Raw genomic sequence first — 19,532 nt, 5'->3', positions numbered from 1 at the left:
AACACGCTCAGAGACATCACGTACCCTTGCACCTGGGAGGCAACATACCAAATGTGAGTCTCTCTCGTTCCCACAAAACCGGCTATCTGTGCCCCGAACTATCGAGTCCCCAATTACTACTGCTCTGCTCTTCTTCGCCCTTCCCTTCTGAGTAACGGGGACAGGCTCCGTGCCAGAGGCCTGGGCCCCGTTACTTACCCCTGGTAAGTCGTACCCCCCCCAAGTATCCAAAATGGTATACTTGTTCTTGAGGGGAACGGCTGCAGGGGGTCCCTGCACTGGTTGCTTCCTCCCAGTCCCCCTCACTGTCACCCATCTATCTGCCATCTTTGGAGTTACTACTTCCCTAAAGCTCCGATCTATGACCCCCTCTGCCTCCCGAATGATCCTAAGTTCATCCAACTCCAGCTCCAGTTCCCTAACACGGTCTTGAAGGAGCTGGAGATGGGTGCACTTCCTGCAAGTGTTCTCAGCAGGGACGTCCATGGCATCCCTCACCTCAAACATTTGTTCTCTAAATTCTCCAGATTCTGGGAAGGTCTCAGCAAATTAGAAAACCCTTAATGTAACACTCCAGCCAAGAAAGAAGGGAGACAGAAAGTGAAGGATTATAGGTAGTTTCAGCAAGTAAGCAAAAATATGGCAGAGTATAATCTGGAAAAATTAGGTTTTCATTTTGGCAGAAATTGAAAAGTAATATGTTATTTAAATGCCAAGGTACCAAAGGACACAACAAGTTAATGTGTAGCTACGGTGCATAATTTAACTATAAGGAATAGGAACAAAAGTAGACTTATCCAACCCCATGAGCTTGTTCAATAAATTCATTGCTGATCTGTCTTTCCTCATATCCTTTCCCCATAATCTCTGATTCCCCATTGATGAAGAATCTAATTAGAAAGGTGAATGGAAAATTAAAATTTACTGCAAGGGGGTTGGAGTGTGAAAGTTGGGAGGTTTTGTTGCTGCTGGACAGACCATTGGTGAGAGTATGTCTAGTGTACTTTATACAGGTTTGGTGTCTTTCTTAAAGAACATACCTACACTGAAGACTGTTCAGAGGGGGTTCGCTAGCCTGATTCCTGGGTTTATAGGGCTATCATGAAAGGTTGGGGCAGGAGGTGCCCCATAATGTTTGGAGTTTAGAAGAATGAGAAGTGATCTTAGTGCAGCGTGCGAGATTATTAAAATACCCCATGGGGGGCATTCTGAACTCTGGGTAGAGTTTCAAAAGCCAGATGAGGAAGAATTTCATCAAGATTTCTTTTTTTTTGGAATTTGCTACTTAATCAAAGGGAAGCAGGATTTGTGAACATATTCAAGGTTAAGTTAGAAAGATTTTTGATCCACAAGGGAGTCAATGATTATGGTGGACAGTCAATAAAGTGGTTAAAGCTACAGTTATGTTCTTATTAAATGGCAGAACAGGCTCAATGCTCCTCTTCATCCCTATATTTAAGATGGAGGCTTGATGTTCAAGTGGGACTTAGCATAGCAGAGTAAGCAGTTGGTAGAATTGCAAAGAATCTGGAGTACAAGAAGAAGAACTGTTTATCTGTGTGGCCAGACAGCAGGAGTGAGTCACTGTTTGCTCATCCAGGATATATGCCAGTAGTTGAAGTATTCGGGGAATTACAGACTCATGGCTGGGCCAAAGCCTCTTTGTTAGGACTAGTTCCGACACACCCAATGCTTTTAATTTTTTTGATATTCTCCTCCCCTTAAGATTGAAATGGTGACTTTAAGTAAAGTTGCAGATAATGGTTACGCAAGTACCCTTGACATGGTTGAGAGCAGAGAGCTGATGAGCATAGTAGAAGGATATAAAGTGTGAGACAATACTGGCCTCTGCTGGGAAATAGAGGAATTTGACAGCAATTACATTGTCTCACAACAACTTAAGAGATTCTGCCATGTTTAAGTCCAAATATACATACTCCTGCTTCACCAATTAAGCAGCTTTTGAAATTTTGGTTGTGCTACAATATTACCCCAAAAGTCAATCTTTTACATCCATCCATCAAAGTCTGAACAAACTTTTATCCAACAAGAGACAGGATTCCAGATTTTTCGATGCGTGCTCAACAGAACAATCAGACTTTTAAGGCATCATGATAAACAGACTTCGAATTTTAATTATCTGAATGTTTTTAAAAAAAAGATTCACAATGAGGTCTGCTCTGCATTTCTTTCTCTGACAGTTTACAATTTAAAAAAAAGTCAATGAAAAATTGCAAAGCTTCCCCCTAAACTGGAAATTCCGAAACACGCTAAACTGATGTGAGGAACGATGATTGAATGAGTAGAAATTTTCAATTTCACACCTTACAGCCGAAATGCACATTGTAGGCTAAGGATTTCCTTCCGTCTCAATTTTTTGATAAAACGCTTAGTCCATTTTAAGAAAGTGCTTATTTTAACAAAGTAGGACAGTATTTAGATATTTATTGACAATGACAAGTTGGATAACTGTTTTCAGGAACAATGTTTGGTTTATGTAGAGGGGATATCCTGGCCAAAGTTTTCACAAATTCATAGAATTCCTAGTGTGGCTGGAGGTCATTTGGCACATCAAGTCTGAATCAACCCTCTGAAGTCCATCACACCCAAAATTAGCCCAGACCCCCTCCCCACATTTGCCATGGCTAATCTGCCTAGCCTGGACACTACAAGCAATTTAGCATTGTTAATGCACCTGACCTGCACACCTTTGGATTGTGAGGGGAAACTAGAGCACCTGGAGGAAACCCACACAAACAGGGGGAGAATGTGCAAACACCACACAGTCACCCAAGGCTGGAATCAAGCCCAGGTCCCTGGCAGTGTGAGGCAGCAGTGCTTACCACTGAGCCACTGTGCTGCCCGGACTCACTTTTGATGGATGTTTTTCTATGTTAAAAGCAAGTTTTTGTTTCCCTGTACTTAATTCCTGTCACCAATGCAGCAGGTCTGATGGCAGGTGTCGGTGTCTTTTGTTCCAGGTGTTGAATTCAGTTGGTTTAAACGCTGCTTGGTGTAGTAATGGCTCTTTCAGTTAGTAAGAGTTTTCTGGGGGGGTGGAAGAAGTGACTTTGGGAGCTTTACAAGGGGAACAAGGCAAAGCTGCTGGAGTTGGAGTTCCCTTCATCGGTGAGAAAAGGAGAGACAGTTACAGCAATAGCTTGGCTTGTACGTTTGCTGCAAACACTAGCAGAATCTTTGGAAATGGCTATAATTCAATTGAAAATGAAGCAGCTTGAATTGGAGGCAAGAGAAAAAGAAATGAAACAGTTTGAATTAAGATTAAAAGTAGAGGAAAGAAAAAGAAACAAACTGTCCTAGCAGAACAAATGGAGGAAGGCCCTAGCAGGAGAAAGAGAGTTTGAACGTCATAAATTGGCACTTACACAGAAAAGTCAGTTTAAAAGGATGGAGGTGAAGGTAGGCTGGGAAAGATAGTGCGGATGAGCAAACCCATCACAAGTCAAAGGCCTGGTGGGGATCTGTTTAAATATAATCCAAACATTGCCTACATTTGATGAAAAGGATGTAGAAGCCTTTTTCACCTCATTTGAAAGGGTGGCTAAACAGATGAAGTGGCCAGTGACCATGTGGGTTTTGTTGATCCAAACAAAGCTGCTAGGTAGAGCTTGAGGTATTTGCTTCACTATCAGAGGTGGTATCTGGGGAGTAAGAGGAGGTGAAGAAAGCCATCTCAAGTGCATATGAGCTTGTGCCAGAAGCCTACAGGCAACTTTTTAAGAATCTAAGGAGGGAACCTACGTTGAGTTTGAAAGGATCAAACAAAGTAATTTCGATAGGTGAATAAGAGCATTAAAAATAGAGCAAACGTATGACACTCTTAAATGATTATTTTTGAGGAGATAAAAAAATCACCTCCTGAAGTAGAGAGAGCTCATGTGGACGAGCAGAGAGGTAAAAACACCAGATTAGCAGCTGAAAAGGCTCATGATTATGAATTGGTCCATAAATCAAAGTTTGGCTCCCAACATCAACATCAATCCATGAGCGATAGAAATTGGGGAAAGAGAAATCCTCACACTGAAAGGGAAAGGTAGATCTCAGTGAAGACCATAACGAAAACTTGTCACAGGTAAAAAGGAAACCCATGATGAGAAAAGAAGTTAAAAAGCTCCAGTGTTTTCACTGCAATAAAGTAGGCCACATTGAATCAGTGTTGGTGGGTTGGAAAAAGCACTGGAAAGATGGATGTAGGAAAACAGGATAAGCCAGGGAATTTCAAAGTGGTAAAGAAAAGCACAGTGGAAGCTCAAAAGCTGCACCAGAATGTACAATCCCGTCAGAGGTTGGTTAAGGAGGAAATGCCAGATCATCTTAAACCATTTGCTTGCAAGGGTAAGGTTTACTTGCATAGGCCAGGAGCATCAGTTAAAGAGGTTACAGCATTAAGAGATACAGGATCATGTCAATCTTTGCTGTTGAGAGATGAGTAGGAGTGTTGACAGAAAAAGTGCTGGTATGGCATTCATGGTGGGACGAGAAGTGCTCAATTGTCTAGAGTGAGGTTAGAGTATCATGTGAAAAGTGGAGAAGTGGTAGGAGTATTGGAAGAACTCTCGGCTACAGAAATGTAATTTGTCCTTGCTAATGATGTAGCTAGGTCACAGGTAGGAGTGCTGCCTACTGTTGTTGAAACGCCAATAGAAAATCAGGCAACTGAAGTACTATAGGGAGTATATCCTGGGATTTTTTCTGACTCTGTGGTAACGAGGTCACAAAGTCACAGGTTGAAAGAGGAGGAGAAATAGGATAAGGAAGTTGAAATAGAATTATCAGAGACCATGTTTGAGCGAATAGTTGAGACAGTGTGGATATTTTTAGCTCAGAGAAATTAATCTAGTAACAACAGAAAGATGAAAAACTGCAACAGTTGGTGGGCGGCATGGTGGATGAGTGCTTAGCACTGCTGCCTCACAGTAACAGAGTCCCAAGTTTGATTCCAGCCTCGAATGACTGTCTGTGTGGAGTTTGCAAGTTCTTCCCGTGTATGCACGGGTTTCCTCTGGGTGCTCCGGTTTCCTCCCACAGTCCAAAGATGTGTGGGTCAGGCGAATTGGCCATGCTAAATTGCCCATAGTGTTAGGTGCATTAGTTGGAGGGAAATGGGTCTGGGTGGGTTACTCTTCGGAGAGTCTGTGTGGGCTGGTTTCCATACTGTAGGGAATCTAATCTAATCTAATCTGATTTTAAAAAAAGTGTACACTGAAGAAGAATCTGACAGTATCCCTAAGTGCTACTGTCTTTAAAAATGTCTTATTGAGGAAGTGGAGACCATCACACATTGAGGCAGACGAGAAATGAGCAAAAGTTGTATTCCCAGTGCGTTATAGAAAGGTGGTGTTTTGGTAGTGCATGAATTACCAGTAGGAGGTCATTTTGGGGTGAGAAAGTTTCAAGCTAAAATGCAAAAACATTTTTACTAGCTGGGATTGCGCAAGGATGTGATTGAATTTTACCAGACATGTCATACATGTTAGGTAGTTGATAGACCGCAGGCAGTAATAAAACCTGCACCTTTAATACCCATTCCTACATTTGAGAAACCATTTACAAGGGTCTTAATTGATTGCATAGGACCTCTACCTAAAACAAAAAAATGGGAATCAGTATTTTTTGACAATAATGGAGGTATCCACTGGATTTCCTAAGGCCATTCCATTATGTAATATCACAGCAAAAAGGACTGTAGAAGTTACTCAAATTTTTCACTAGATATGGACTATCCACAGAGATACAATCAGATCACGTGTCAAATTTTACATCAAAATTATTTAAGGAAGTTATGGACAGTTTAGGATTAAAAGAATTCAAATCCACTGTGTACCATCCAAAATCACAGGGAACATTAGAATGGTTGCACCAGACATTAAAAACCACGTTAAGGACTATCAGATGATTGGGATAAAGGAGTTTTGTTTATACTTTTTGCCATTAGAGATGCACCAAATGAATTGTCCAAATTCAGTCCATTTGAATTAGATTTTTGGCATTAAGTGAGAGGACCACTAAAATTTATTGAAGGAAAGTTGGTGAGTCAGAACTCAGACCACATATGTGGACTATGATCAAATTTGAGGGAACAGTTAAATGGGGCGGGGAGGGGGAGTTGGCTAGATAACATTTAAATTTACCACAGCAAATGATGAAACAGGAAGCAAACAAGAAATCAAAAACTTATAATTTTGCTAATGTAGATAGTGTTAGTGTTACTTCCAGTGATACGTGAATCTTTAAAAGCAAGGTTTAGTGGACCTTACCTTGAGTGAGGTGAACTATTTGATAAGGCATTCCTCAAATTAAATTGGAGAATGAGAAGTTGTCAAAAATTGGGATAAATTATTGAATTACCTTCCAAAGGAAAATCAAAATGACCAGAAAGAGTTATTGCTATCACATGGGGAAAATGTGTGGGAATAAGCTGGGAAATACTAACCTAATTATGTATGATGTAGATACAGGAAATACTGTTCCAATTAAGTAACATCCTTATAAACTCAACCCTCCAAAGTTGGCATAGGTAGAAAAAGAGATTGAATGCATGCTTCAAGACATAATCGAAGTGTGTGCAGTGATGATGCCTAAACCAGATGGTACCTAATAGTTATGTGTGGACTATTGGAAAGTCAATGCAGTTACAAAGTCTGATTCATATCCGATTCCACGTTTGGAAGACTGTGTTGAAAAGGTCCAACTTATATTTGTAAAATGGACTTATTCAGAGGATACTGGCAGGCACCTTTATCCAAAAGAGCGAAGACAATTTTGGCTTTTCAAACTCCGAATGGACTATATCAATTTAAATCATTTCAAAGACTAATCAATAAAGTCATTTCTGGATTACCCAACTGTGTGGTATACATTGCGAGTGATTTATTGTCACATTTGTGGCATTTATCAGAATTATTCCATTGACTTCAGAAGGCAGACTTGATGATTAGCCTGGCTAAGAGTGAATTCACCAAAGCCCAAGTCATGTTATCAGACATAGACAGATGGCCTCACAATGTGAAAACAAAGGTTATTGTGGAGTTTCCCGTACCAGTGACGAAGAGAGTTAAAAATTACACACCAGGTTACAGTCCAATCGGTTTATTTAGAGGCCCTAGTTAACCCGGTGTGTGTTCTTTACCTTTGTCCACCACAATCTAACACTGGATCTTCCACACCTTGACAAAGAGAGCAGTGGTACGATTCCTGGGATTGAGTGGGTTTTATCAGAAATTTGTACTGAATTTTAACAGTGTGGCTGCTCCACTCACTGAATTATTAAAGGAATGCAGGAAATTTCTGTGGATGGCAGACTGTCAGAAGGCATGTGACAACCTGAAAGCTATGTTAACCACTGCCCCTATATTAGCCACACCTAATTAGCCACACCTATTGATGCAAGTGATGTGGATGTTAGTGCTATACTTTTACCTGAAGATGATAGAAAGACTGGTCAGATATTTCCCTAGGAAATTGAACATTCGTCAACAGAAATATTCGATAATTGCGAAGGAGACTTTGAGCTTGGTGTTGGTGTTATGTATATGTTGCCAGTAATATGGCTGAGTCAATCCGATATACTGATCATAAATTTCTCTAAAAACCTTGAATGTATTAAGGACAAAAAATTCAGACTGTTTAGATGGAGATTATTATTACAGCGATTTAATTTGAAAATTGTACGTCACAGGACGAGAAAACTTAATTGCTGACGAATTGTCAAGACTTAAATGATGGCAATCGATGGCAGGAATAAACAGACCGGAATAGGATGCAGTTGCGTGTGTTTGTGTGGTTATAGTCAATGTACTGTATATGTATTGTGTACTATTAGGGTGAGCCTAACATGTTTTAAATTGAAGCCATCTTTGTATATTGATGATTCATTATTTTTAAGGGGGCAGGATGGTATGATATTGCCCCTATAATAAGGTTATTTTGTCCTTGGTTTCAAGAGAGGTCCCAAAGGCAGAGGTGCCAAAATGTCTGGGTAAAGGCCTAGTTTAACAACAACAGGGGAGTCGTCAGTTATCCCAGTTCAGGTTTTTTCTAGCTTGGTTTAGTTGTAACAGTGAGAAGCTGCTTGCAGTGCAGAGAGGTTCCAAGTTTCAGTGGATGGTTCCTGACTGACTTTCTTTCTGAAATCTCTTTGGAAGTTGTTTGCTCCTGCCTGTAGGAACCTGTATTTTAATTTACCTTTTGCCAAGGAGTGTGTTTAAGGGATGTTGCGGGAATTGGAACAGTTGCTTAGTTAAGTTGCTATAGCGAGTCAGGTGGGGTTTCAAGTAATATTATTCTAAATTCTGTTTTGTTTGCTTAAAGCTGAGTGGTTTGACCAGCTGCATCACTTCTGGAATATCCACCTCACATCTGCTTTTAAAATAAATAGTAGTTAGGGGCTAGGCTACCTTTTTAAAATATTTTGAGGGGGTCTGGCCTGATCCATAACACATTGCAAAGTAATATAATCCAAACAAAAGTGTACAACTAGAAATATGGAAGAAAATTCTAGACATGCAGATATAAATATTCAATCTGAAAGTAACTTAACTGTTTTAGCATCTTTTCAGTACAGTCTGATCTGATATAATGCAATAGGTCTGTTCCCATGCGATCCTGTATTATACACGGGTAAGGAAAATTCCCGTTCTACAAATAATGGTCTAAGTTCTTCAATCGTATTGAAGAAACATGCAGAATCAACTGTATTGTGTAATGAGTGTGGGAGGTTAGAAATGTAGTTTCTGCGGGGGGGGGACATTATACAAACGGTCGCGGAATTCTTGTAGCATAGTTAAGGCTAAGACTTTAATGAATATAGAGGGTCTTTAAAGTTATTTCCTTGTTTAAAACTATTTTCTTTAAAAGTGTTGTAGTTAACCACAAAAGGCAGCAGCAGGGGCATTTCACAATAAAGCTTATAGTATGATAAGAGAAACTGGATAAAAGAACAAGTTGTAACAAACCAGGAACAAAGAATGCAGACATACAAGGACAGCAGGATGGCCAGATAAGAAAAAAACAAGTGAGGTAATTGGCCCATGATAGGATGGGAAAAGGGAGGCGTGATTCTGCAACTTATAAACTGAATAAGAATGCTAACATGCTCTATTTTCGCACGCATTTCTGCTTGATTGCAGAAGCGTCCGGTACTTGTAAGGCTGTAATAAATTGTTCTTGTTTCCAAGGCTTTATCTAAGGCTGATTTTGTGAGTGAGTTCTTTTTCTCACAATGAGCAAACTCTGAGGTGAATTATGTAAAGGATTTTCTTAATATCCAGAATGACTGAGCAGATTCAAATACTGTATAACTTCATCAATACCACAAAGTATGTAAACTCATATTTGATAAAACAATTTTATTGGAAAATGTAAAACCCCTTTAAATTTAAACGTACAAAGCATGTAACACTTGTACTTGAACAAACTGAAGCAAGCTATGTTTTAAAAAAATACATAATTGAATGTATATATTTATATGTATTTACACAGAATATCAACTTTCTTGGTAATTCATTTTGCTTGCAAAAGTTCACCATAACAAATCTAACAAGACAACTTTTTGAATAAATTACAGCTTTGTAAATGCTTTAATTTTACAATGAATACTTAAAGGCTGATGTGTGTAGTATACGTATCCAGTCAATTTATATTGTAAGGAACTTCAGAACGTATCTTATTTGGCAGTATTTTAAGATATGACATGGATAGCTGTGCGATTCAGCAATTAAAAAAATTAGGCATAGCTAATAGTCGCATCTGCCTTCTCACAGTAACTGTCTCAATGTAGTGAAAAATATCCATTTTAGCAAACTAAAACTGTACAAATCATGTTTACATTAGATCTACAATACAGCATAAAATTCTGTAACACTTTGTCCAAAAATAAATACATTTTCATTTTTTAAAAAAATGTACAATATAATACATGGAACAGCACAGTGCTAGTTTCCTGTATATTATCAGAGGCTGCATTTTGTTTTTATAATAATATTAATTTTGACACATTGGCCAATTTGTTACAGTAGCCACAACATGGTTGTAACCACAAAAACAAATTTGCTTGGCACTGCTGATGTATCTTTTTAAAACAAAGGATCATATAAAGTCACAAAACTACAAAAAACATTAAGCATTCTGTGATGTATTCAATATCTTTTCTTCATGCATTCTCAGGGTTCCCACAGCATCTTTAACTGAATGGTATATTATGTTTTTTACCTGAAAGGAAAAGCAGAGATTAGAGAAACTGTTACAGTAAACAGGATTAGTATTAAATAAAAACTGCAGATGATGTGAATCAGAGTAATAACTAATGTAATTTATTTTAAAAGCAGTCGAAAACAAGGCTGTTAGAAATTTGGGGCTTTATACAATTTGGTGGATTATAGTAGTGCAACTGAATCAAAAAAGCTCAAATTAGATTAGTTGACAAAGAAATTATAATAAACTGAAAACAAGCACATATTCCACATTTCACAATAAGTTATAGCAAGAATTCTGTAACACAGCTGGAAAAAGTGGGGAGAGTGTATGTTAGGATGAGTTTTAATTCATGTAACATTTTACTGCTAACAGATGGCAATACAGCATATGAACTGGTGTATGACTCTATTCCTGACAGGAGAAAGTGAGGACTGCAGATGCTGGAGACCAGAGTTGAAAAGTGTGGTGTTGGAAAAGCGCAGCAGGCCAGGCAGCATCCGAGGAGCAGGAGAATCGATGTTTCGGGCATAAGCTCTTCAGGAAACTATTCTGCCTGGCCTGCTGCACTTTTCCAGCACCTCACTTTTCAACTCTATTCCTGACACACTGAAATGGAGTTAAAATTGTATAAAACTAATAGCATTTTGCCTTTACCAAGCAACATTATCATTGGCGGTAAAGAGCTGGATAATATTTCCAACTTGGACATACAACAGCTAAATTTCAAACCATGACATTATATGTGATGGAGAAAAAGATGCACTTGAAAGGAAAAAAGAAAGTTATATCAGAACAGCTCAAAACCTTACTCGACTGAAGTACTTAGAAAGTCCAGTTACTGTTGCTATCGAAGAATCATCACAGCTAAATTTCAGACAATTAGATAGCTATATGCAAATTACCAAATATTCTGTTTGTTTATGGTTTTTTTCATGTTGGCTGGACCAGCATTTATTGTCTAATCCAGAGGGCAGTTAACAGCAAATCACATTGTTGTGGGTCTGAAGTCACATCATCCTGACCAGGTAGGGATGGCTGTTTTGCTTCCACAAGGAATATTAGTGAGTCAGACAGGTTTTCCCGATAATTGATAATGGTCATCATCGATCTTTGAATTCCAGATATTTACTGAATTCAAATTCCACCATTTGCTGTGGTGAGATTTGAACCTGGGTCCCCGGAACATCACTGGTGTATCTGAATTAATAGTCCAGCAATAACACCAATAGGCCATTGCCTCATTTTGAAGGTTACACATTGGCCAGGCCACTGATGCATTAATGAAGGGGGTGAATAAGTTAAAGGACATGTTGAAAGAGAACTGGAAAAGATGAGCATAGCACTAAGCAAAACCAAGTATTGAGCTGTATGCAGAATCAGGAGAGTACAAGGTGCAGGATATCCTGCTGAAAATACATACTTTAATTGCACACACTGTTTGGAGGCTGTGTACAGAAGGACTACAAGACTAACCTCAAGTAATTAAAGGAAAGGAAGTTGAAAAAAACTTTAACTTCAGTTCTGAAATGAGGCCGAGGAGATGGAATTCACAACCATAAAACACTGAACTGTAGTTTCATAAATAGATAATCCTGTGGATTATTTCAGGTTAAAAAAAATTAATTGAAAGATGACAGGATACTGGAACATCTAATAATGTGAACACTAAGTACCTTTGAGCTTTCTAGTACATCAGTGCAGAGCACTGAATGTTACTGAAGAGGAGGAAGAGGGAAATCCGTTTCCAACACATTTTTCATAGCGATTGTTAAAGAGTTTTTTTTTAAATGAAGGATCCCATCATTCTCCTTGTATGATCAGTGTTTGGAATGGCACGGGTGGAAAGAATGCTACCCATGTACAAAGTTAAAAATCGCACAACACCAGATTATAGTCCAACAGGTTTAATTGGAAGAACACTAGCTTTCGGAGCGCCGCTCCTTCATCAGGTGATAGTGGAGGGCTCGATCGTAACACAGAATTTATAGCAAACATTTACAGTGTGATGTAACTGAAATTATACATTGAAAAACTGGTTGTCTGTTAAGCTTTCATCTATTAGAATACAGTGATAGAAGTGAAACTAACAGATGAAAGGCTTAACAGACAACCAGTTTTTCAATGTATAATTTCAGTTATATCACACTGTAAATGTTTGCTATAAATTCTGTGTTACGATCGAGTCCTCCACTATCACCTGCTGAAGGAGCGGTGCTCCGAAGGCTAGTGTGCTTCCAATTAAACCTGTTGGACTATAACCTGGTGTTGTGAGATTTTAACTTTGTACACCCCAGTCCAACAGCGGCATCTCCAAATCATGGCTACCGATGTAGGTTGAATCTGGAAGGTTCAGCAGATATTACCTAAGACAATCATCCAGTGAATAGAGAGTGGGGAGGATCAGAGAGAAAAGTAGAGGGAGGAGACTGCAGTGCATAGGAAAGGACAGCTGTGAGAAGTACAATACCAAGGGAAGGGCATGGCATCAGGATTGAGAAGGAGCAATGCCAGAGGTGGGGTAGGAAGGGGAGCAGAGGGACAGAGACAGGGAGGGGAGGTGTGCAAAGAAATGTATCACGGGTGGGAACAGAGCAAGGGAGGCAATGGAATAACGGAGACAGCATTATGAGGAGCAAGAAAAGGAGTAGCGCAAAGGATGGGAGAGGCAGAGCAAAGAGCACCTGTCTCCTTTAAGAGGGTGCAGAATCAATTGACCTGAACAGGATGAGGGACTTTAGTCACATGGAAAGAGAAGCTGAATTGTTCTCCCAAGATCATAATTTTTAAACACCTCTGTCATTTTGTTTTAAAACTTAAGTAACATTTTATAAGAGTAAAACCTTTTCTAGTGGCAAAAGAGCCAGTAGTCAGAGATTACCTTGTTAGTGGAACATAGGAATAGGAGGAAGCTATTCATAGAGTCATAGAGATGTACAGCACGGAAACAGACCCTTTGGTTCAACTCGTCCATGCTGACCAGATAGGATGCATAAGATGGGGAAGGAAACTGCAGTGGATGGGCACAACTGAAATGTGGACAGCTACTGCGGGTCCTTGATAAGTATGTACGGGGAGGAAGTTGTTGAGCACAGGAACCATGGTTTACTAAGGAAGTTGAATTTCTCATCACAGGGATGAAGAAGGCTTATCTTAGGATGAGACATGAATGGGCACTTAAGAGTTACAGGTTAGCCAGGAAAGGCTAAAGAAAAAGAGTTAAGGAGAGCCAGGAAGGACATGAGAAGTCATTGGTGGACAGGATCATGGAAAACCAGGAATAAAAGAATGAATAGAGTAAAATTAGGGCCAATCAAGGATAGTTGTGCGTGGAGTTAGAGATAGAGGTAGCGCGAAATGAATATTTTTTGTCAGAATTCACACTGGAAAAAGACAATGTTATCGAGGAGAATACCGAGATACAGGCGACTAGACTAGACAGGATTGAGGAGGTGTTAATAACCTCTGGGCCAGATGGGATTTATCCTAGGATTCTCTGGGAAGCCAGGGAGGAGATTGCCGAGCCTTTGGCTTTGATCTTTGTTATCATTGTCTACAGGAATACTGCCAGAAGACTGGACGATAGCAAATGTTGTCCCCTTGTTCAAGAAGGGGAGTAGAGACAACCCTGGTAATTATAGACCAGTGAGCCTTACTTCGGTTGTGGGTAAAGTGTTGGAAAAGGTTATAAGAGATAGGATTTATCATCATCTAGAAAGGAATAATGTGATTACGGGTAGTCAACACGGTTTTGTGAGGGGTAGGTCGTGCTTCACAAACCTTATCAAGTTCTTTGAGAGGGTGACCAAACAGATGGATGAGGATAAAGCAGTTGATGTGGTGTATGTGGATTTCAGTAAGGCATTTGATAATGTTTCCCACAGTAGGCTACTGCACAAAATACAGAAGCATGGGATTCAGGATGATTTAATGGTTTGGATCAGAAACTGGCTAGCTGAAAGACAGAGGGTGGTGGTTAATGGGAAATGTTCATCCTGGAGTTCAGTTACTAGTGGTGTGCCGCAAGGATCTATTTTGGGTCTACTGCTGTTTGTCATTTTTATAAATGACCTAGATGAGGGCGGAGAAGGGTGGGTTAGTAAATTTGCAGATGATACTAAGGTTAGTAGAGTTGTGGATAGTGGAGAAGGATGTTGTAGGTTACAGAGGAACATGGATAAGCTGCAGAGCTGGGCTGAAAGGTGGCAAATGGAGTTTAATGTAGAAAAGTATAAGGTGATTCACTTTGAAGGAGCAACAGGAATACAGAGTACTGAGCAAATGGTAAGATTCTTGGTAGTGTAGATGAACAGAGGAATCTCAGTATTCATGTGCATAGATCCCTGAAAGTTGCCACCCAAGTTAAGAAGGCAAATGGTGTGTTAGCTTTTATTAGTAGAGGGATTGAGTTTCGAAACCGTGAGGTTATGCTGCAGCTGTACAAAACTCTGGTGCGGCCGCACTTGGAGTATTGCGTACAGTTCTGATCACTGCATTATAGGAAGGATGTGGAAGCTTTGGAAAGGGTTCAGAGGAGATTTATTAGGATGTTGCCTGGTATGGAGGGAAGATCTTATGAGGGACTTGAGGCTGTTTTCATGAGAGAGATGATGATTGAGAGGTGACTTAATTGAGACATATAAGATAATCAGAGGGTTAGACAGGGTGGACAGCAAGAGCCTTTTTGAATGGTGATGGCTAACATGAGGGGGCATAGCTTTAAATTGAGGGTTGATAGATATAGGACAGATGTCAGAGGTAGTTTCCTTACTCAAAGAGTGGTAGGGATGTTGAACAGCCTGCCTGCAACAGTAGTAGACTCGCCAACTTTAAGAGCATTTAAATGGTCATTGGATAGACATATAGACGAAAATTGAATACTGCAGGTTAGATGGGCTTTAGATTGGTTTCACAAGTCAGCGCAACGGCTTGTACTGCACTATTATGTTCTATATCCTAACCTAATCTAGTTCCATTTGCTAGCACTTGGCCCCTTTCCCTTTAAATCCTTCCTAAGCATATACCCATCCAGATGCCTTTCAAATGCTGCAACTGTACCAGCCTCCACCACTTCCTTTGGCAGCTCATTCCATACACGCACCACCCTCTGCATGAAAAAGCTGCCCCTTAGGTGTCTTTTATATCTTTCCCCTCTCACCCTGAATTTATGCCTGCTCGTTCTGGATTCACCCATCTAGGGAAAAGACCTTATCTATTTAACCTATCCATGTCCCTCATAATTTTATAAACCTCTATAAGGTCACCCCTCAGCCTCCGATGCTCCAGGGAAAATAGCCCCAGCCTATTCAGCCTCTCTCTATAGGTCAAACCTTGCAACCCTGGCAACATCTTTGTAAATCTTTTCTGAACTGTTCCACATTTCACAACATCTTCCCGATAGGAAGGAGAGCAGAATTGTATGCAATATTCCAAAAGTGGCCTAACCAATGTCCTGTACAGCTGCAACATGACCTCCCAACTCCTGTACTCAATACTCTGATCAGTAAAGGAAAGCATACCAAACACCTCCTTCACTATCCTATCTACGTGTGACTCTACTTTCAAGGAACTATGAACTTGTACTCCAAGGTCTCTTTGTTCAGCAACACTCCCCAGGACTTTACCATTAAGTGTGTAAGTCCTGCTAAGATTTGCTTTTCCAAAATGCAGCACCTTGCATTTATCTAAATTAAACTCCATCTGCCACTCCTCAGCCCATTGGCCCATCTGATTAAGATCCCATTGTACTCTGAAGTAACCCTCTTCGCTGTCCACTACACCTCCAATTTTGGTGTCATCTACAAACTTACTAACCATACCTCTTATGCTCACTTATATAAATTACAAAAAGTAGTGGACCCAGCACCAATCCTTGTGGCACACCACTGATCACAGCCCTCCAGTCTTCTACCTTTGAGCCAGTTCTGTATCCAAAATGGCTCGCTCTCCCTGTATTCCACGAGATCTAACCTTGCTAAACAGTCTCTCATGAGGAACCTTGTTGAACGACTTACTGAAGTCCATATAGATCACGTCCACTCCACTGCACTGCCCTCATTAATCCTTTTTATTATTTCTTCAAAAAACTCAGATCAATTTCATGAGACATGATTTCCCATGCACAAAGCCATGCTGACTATCCCTAATCAATCCTTGCCTTTCCAAATACATGTACATCCTGTCCCACCGATGTCAGGCTCCCTGTTCTATAGTTCCCTGGCTTTTCCTTGCCACCCTTCAATCCTTTGGCACCTCACCTGTGACTAACAAATGATACAAATATCTCAGCAAATAGTTCTAGGGTATACCTGATCAGGTCCTGGGGATTGATCGTTTTTATGCATTTCAAGACATCCAGCTCCCCCTCTGTATCATGGATATTTTTCAAGGTGTCACCATCTATTTCCCCAGATTCTACATCTTCCATGTCCTTCTCCACAGTAAACACTGATGCAAAATATTCATTTAGTATATCCCCATCTCTTGTGGCTCCACATTTAGGCTGCTACCTGGCCAACAATTCAATAGAATCATGGCTAATCAAACACTTCTATGCCTTGTACCCAGTATAACACTGCTAATCAGAAATCTAGCAATACTCAAACATCGAGCTTCCACAGCCATCTGTGGTATAGAATTGTAATAGTTCAAAACCCTCAAAAAAAGATTTCTCTTCATCTCACACGAAGTGGCAAGCCACTTGTAGATTCTATCCTTTTCTGGACTTCCCAAACAATGGAAACCTCTTACCTGCATTTACTCCATCACCAGTCCTTCCATCAGAGGAATCAGTCTGGTAAACCTTGAGTGCACCCCCTCCAAAGCCAGAACATACTTCCTCAGATGAAGAGACCAAAACTGCACATAATACTCCAAGTGTGGTCTCACCTAGGCCCTGTACAATTGCAGAAAAATATCCCTACTCCTGTACTGAAATCCTCTCACTATAAAGGCCAACACACTGTTGGCCTCCTTTAACCACCTGCTGCACGTACATGCTTACTTTCAGCGACTGGGATACAAGAACACTCGGGTCTCACTGCACCTCCCCCTTTTCCAATCTTTTACTATTTAGATAATCAAATGTCTTCCTGCTTTTGCTCCCAAAGTGGATAACCTCACATTTATCCACATTATACTTCATTTGGCATGCACCTGTCCACTCAATCAACTTGTCCAAATCACACCAAAGTGTCTCACTATCCTTCTCATAGTTCACTCTTCCACCAACTTTGTGTCATTTTTAAACTTGGAGATACTACATTTAGTTTCCCCATTTAATTATTTTACATACTGTGAACAGCTGGGGTCCAAGCACTGACTCCATGATACCCCACAAGTCGATGACTGCACTTTGGAAAAGGACCCGTTTATTATGACTCATCTTCTTTTCTCAAGAAAATTATACTAGTCATATGATTTAAATGAGGAAAAGTCAATACCTGCAGTTTATCCTCATAGTTTAGCTCATGTTTTGACTGGTGCCTCAGTTCCTGTGAGAGATGGAAAGATTGCATCGAATGTTCTGGTGATACAAAGTCCTCAGAGACCTGAATGCAACTGTGAATACTTTGCATCTGAAAAACATAAAGAAGAGTGATCGTTGCACCTGACTTACATAATAACTAAATTATATACAACTGAGACTTGGCAACATAAACTTTACCTTATTGCTTTTTAAGGGTAAAATATTATATATTAAGGATACAGAAATGATGACCACGGCCCACTTTTGAAAACAATCAAATAACATTAAATACTATGGTCTAAAAACCAAGCTTTTACCCACCATAAGGTCATAAGATGTATCAGAACTATGGCACTGGGCCTTTGAGTCTGCTCCGCCATTCAATGAGATCAGAGTTGATCTGTTAAACCTCAACTCCACTTATCCCATAACCCTGGATTCATTACTCATTAAAACTCTATCTCAGCCTTAAATGTACTTAATGACCCAACCTTCTGTGGTAAAGAATTCCATAGATTCACAACTCTCAGAAGTAATTCCTCCTCCTCTCTGCCTTAAATGGGTGACTCCTTACTCTGAGATAATGACTTCTGGTTTTAGATTAGATTACTTAGAGTGTGGAAACAGGCCCTTCGGCCCAACAAGTCCACACCAACCCCGCCGAAGATGAGCTGGGGGGATGGTGGAAGAGTAAGCGATAGGTGGAAATGAAGCCCAGAGAGAGAATACAAAACAAAAACAGAAATTGCTGGGGAAATTTGGCAGATCTGGCAGCATCTATGGAGAGAGTGCAGAGCTAAAGTTTCAGGTCCAGTGAAACTTCTTCAGAAATCATGAGGCCGATCGTTGAAGGAAGAATTCTAGAGCAATAATTTGCAGCAAAATTAATAGTAACAGGGACAAATTAAGGAATGGCAGCATGATTTTGTTAAGGGAAAATCTAATTAACTAACTTGCTACAGGTTTTGTGACAGGTAGTGGACATCAACCTCTAAACGCATTCAATTTGGTACCACAACACTTTAGGAACACATGGGAGACAGTGCAGAAAATATTCGTGAGAATGGTTTCACAGAGGAAACTCAGTTATGAAGACTGATTGGAGAAGCTGGGACTATTTTCCTTGGGGGAAAAAAAGGACTCAAGAGGGTATTTGATAGACAAATTTAGAATCATGACAGATTTGGTCAGAGTACACAGGGAGAAACTATTTCACTCATTAAAGGATCAAGAATGAGGGCACAGATTTACTTGACAAAAGAAGCAAAGATGACGTAATTTTTTTTCTCATACATTAATGATTAAGGTTTGGAATCCACTGCCGACAGGTGTGCCGGAGGCAGTTCAGTTGAGGAATTCAAAAGGGAATTCTACTGTTATTTAAAAAAGAAGAATGTGCAGGGTTATGGAGAGAAACCAAGAGAATGGCACTAAGGGAAATGCTCAACTGGAGAGCTGGAGGCTAAGTGGTGTGCTGGAACAATTCTGTGAAGGGAATATTTTACAAAATCAGGGTTCATGGGATTGGTGAGCATTAATTGAGGATTAGCTAACAAACAGAAGAGCTTAGAAATAAACTGTAAGTCATTTTTAGGTTGGCATTTCTGTATTGGCCACGTGCAGCAGTGACTTCCGTAACTGAAAATTAATGCCACGATTAGCATGCCAACATCAGAACAGCTGCATGCACAGCAAAGAGGGAATGTTGATACTGAGTATAATGTATCCACATTTGTTAAAGACACAATGTTAAGAAGGTAAGTAAGTTGTGAGGAGGACAACAGAGCTTAAATATTAAAGACAGGTTCAGTGAGTGAGTAAGAACATGACACATGGAACATAACATGAAAAA

At 40.0% G+C, this 19,532-nt stretch overlaps 1 protein-coding gene across 1 annotated transcript in view; it reads right to left on the bottom strand.

Moving 5' to 3' along the window:
- Window positions 1-9,353: 9,353 nt before the first annotated feature.
- Window positions 9,354-19,532, bottom strand: part of jmjd1cb (jumonji domain containing 1Cb) — a 61,945-nt gene continuing 51,766 nt past the window's right edge. The window contains exons 19-20 of the mRNA XM_043712297.1: window positions 17,655-17,789; window positions 9,354-10,230 (exon numbers count right to left, since the gene is read on the bottom strand). Of these exons, the coding sequence (XP_043568232.1) occupies window positions 10,138-10,230; window positions 17,655-17,789 (228 nt within the window). The 3' untranslated portion in view covers window positions 9,354-10,137. The remainder of the gene's footprint in view (window positions 10,231-17,654; window positions 17,790-19,532) is intronic.

Source organism: Chiloscyllium plagiosum, chromosome 22 (assembly GCF_004010195.1).
Source record: "Chiloscyllium plagiosum isolate BGI_BamShark_2017 chromosome 22, ASM401019v2, whole genome shotgun sequence".
Taxonomy (NCBI): domain Eukaryota; kingdom Metazoa; phylum Chordata; class Chondrichthyes; order Orectolobiformes; family Hemiscylliidae; genus Chiloscyllium; species Chiloscyllium plagiosum.
The sequence above is the reverse complement of the archived record's forward strand: the minus strand, read 5'-3'. Positions and strand labels throughout refer to the sequence as shown.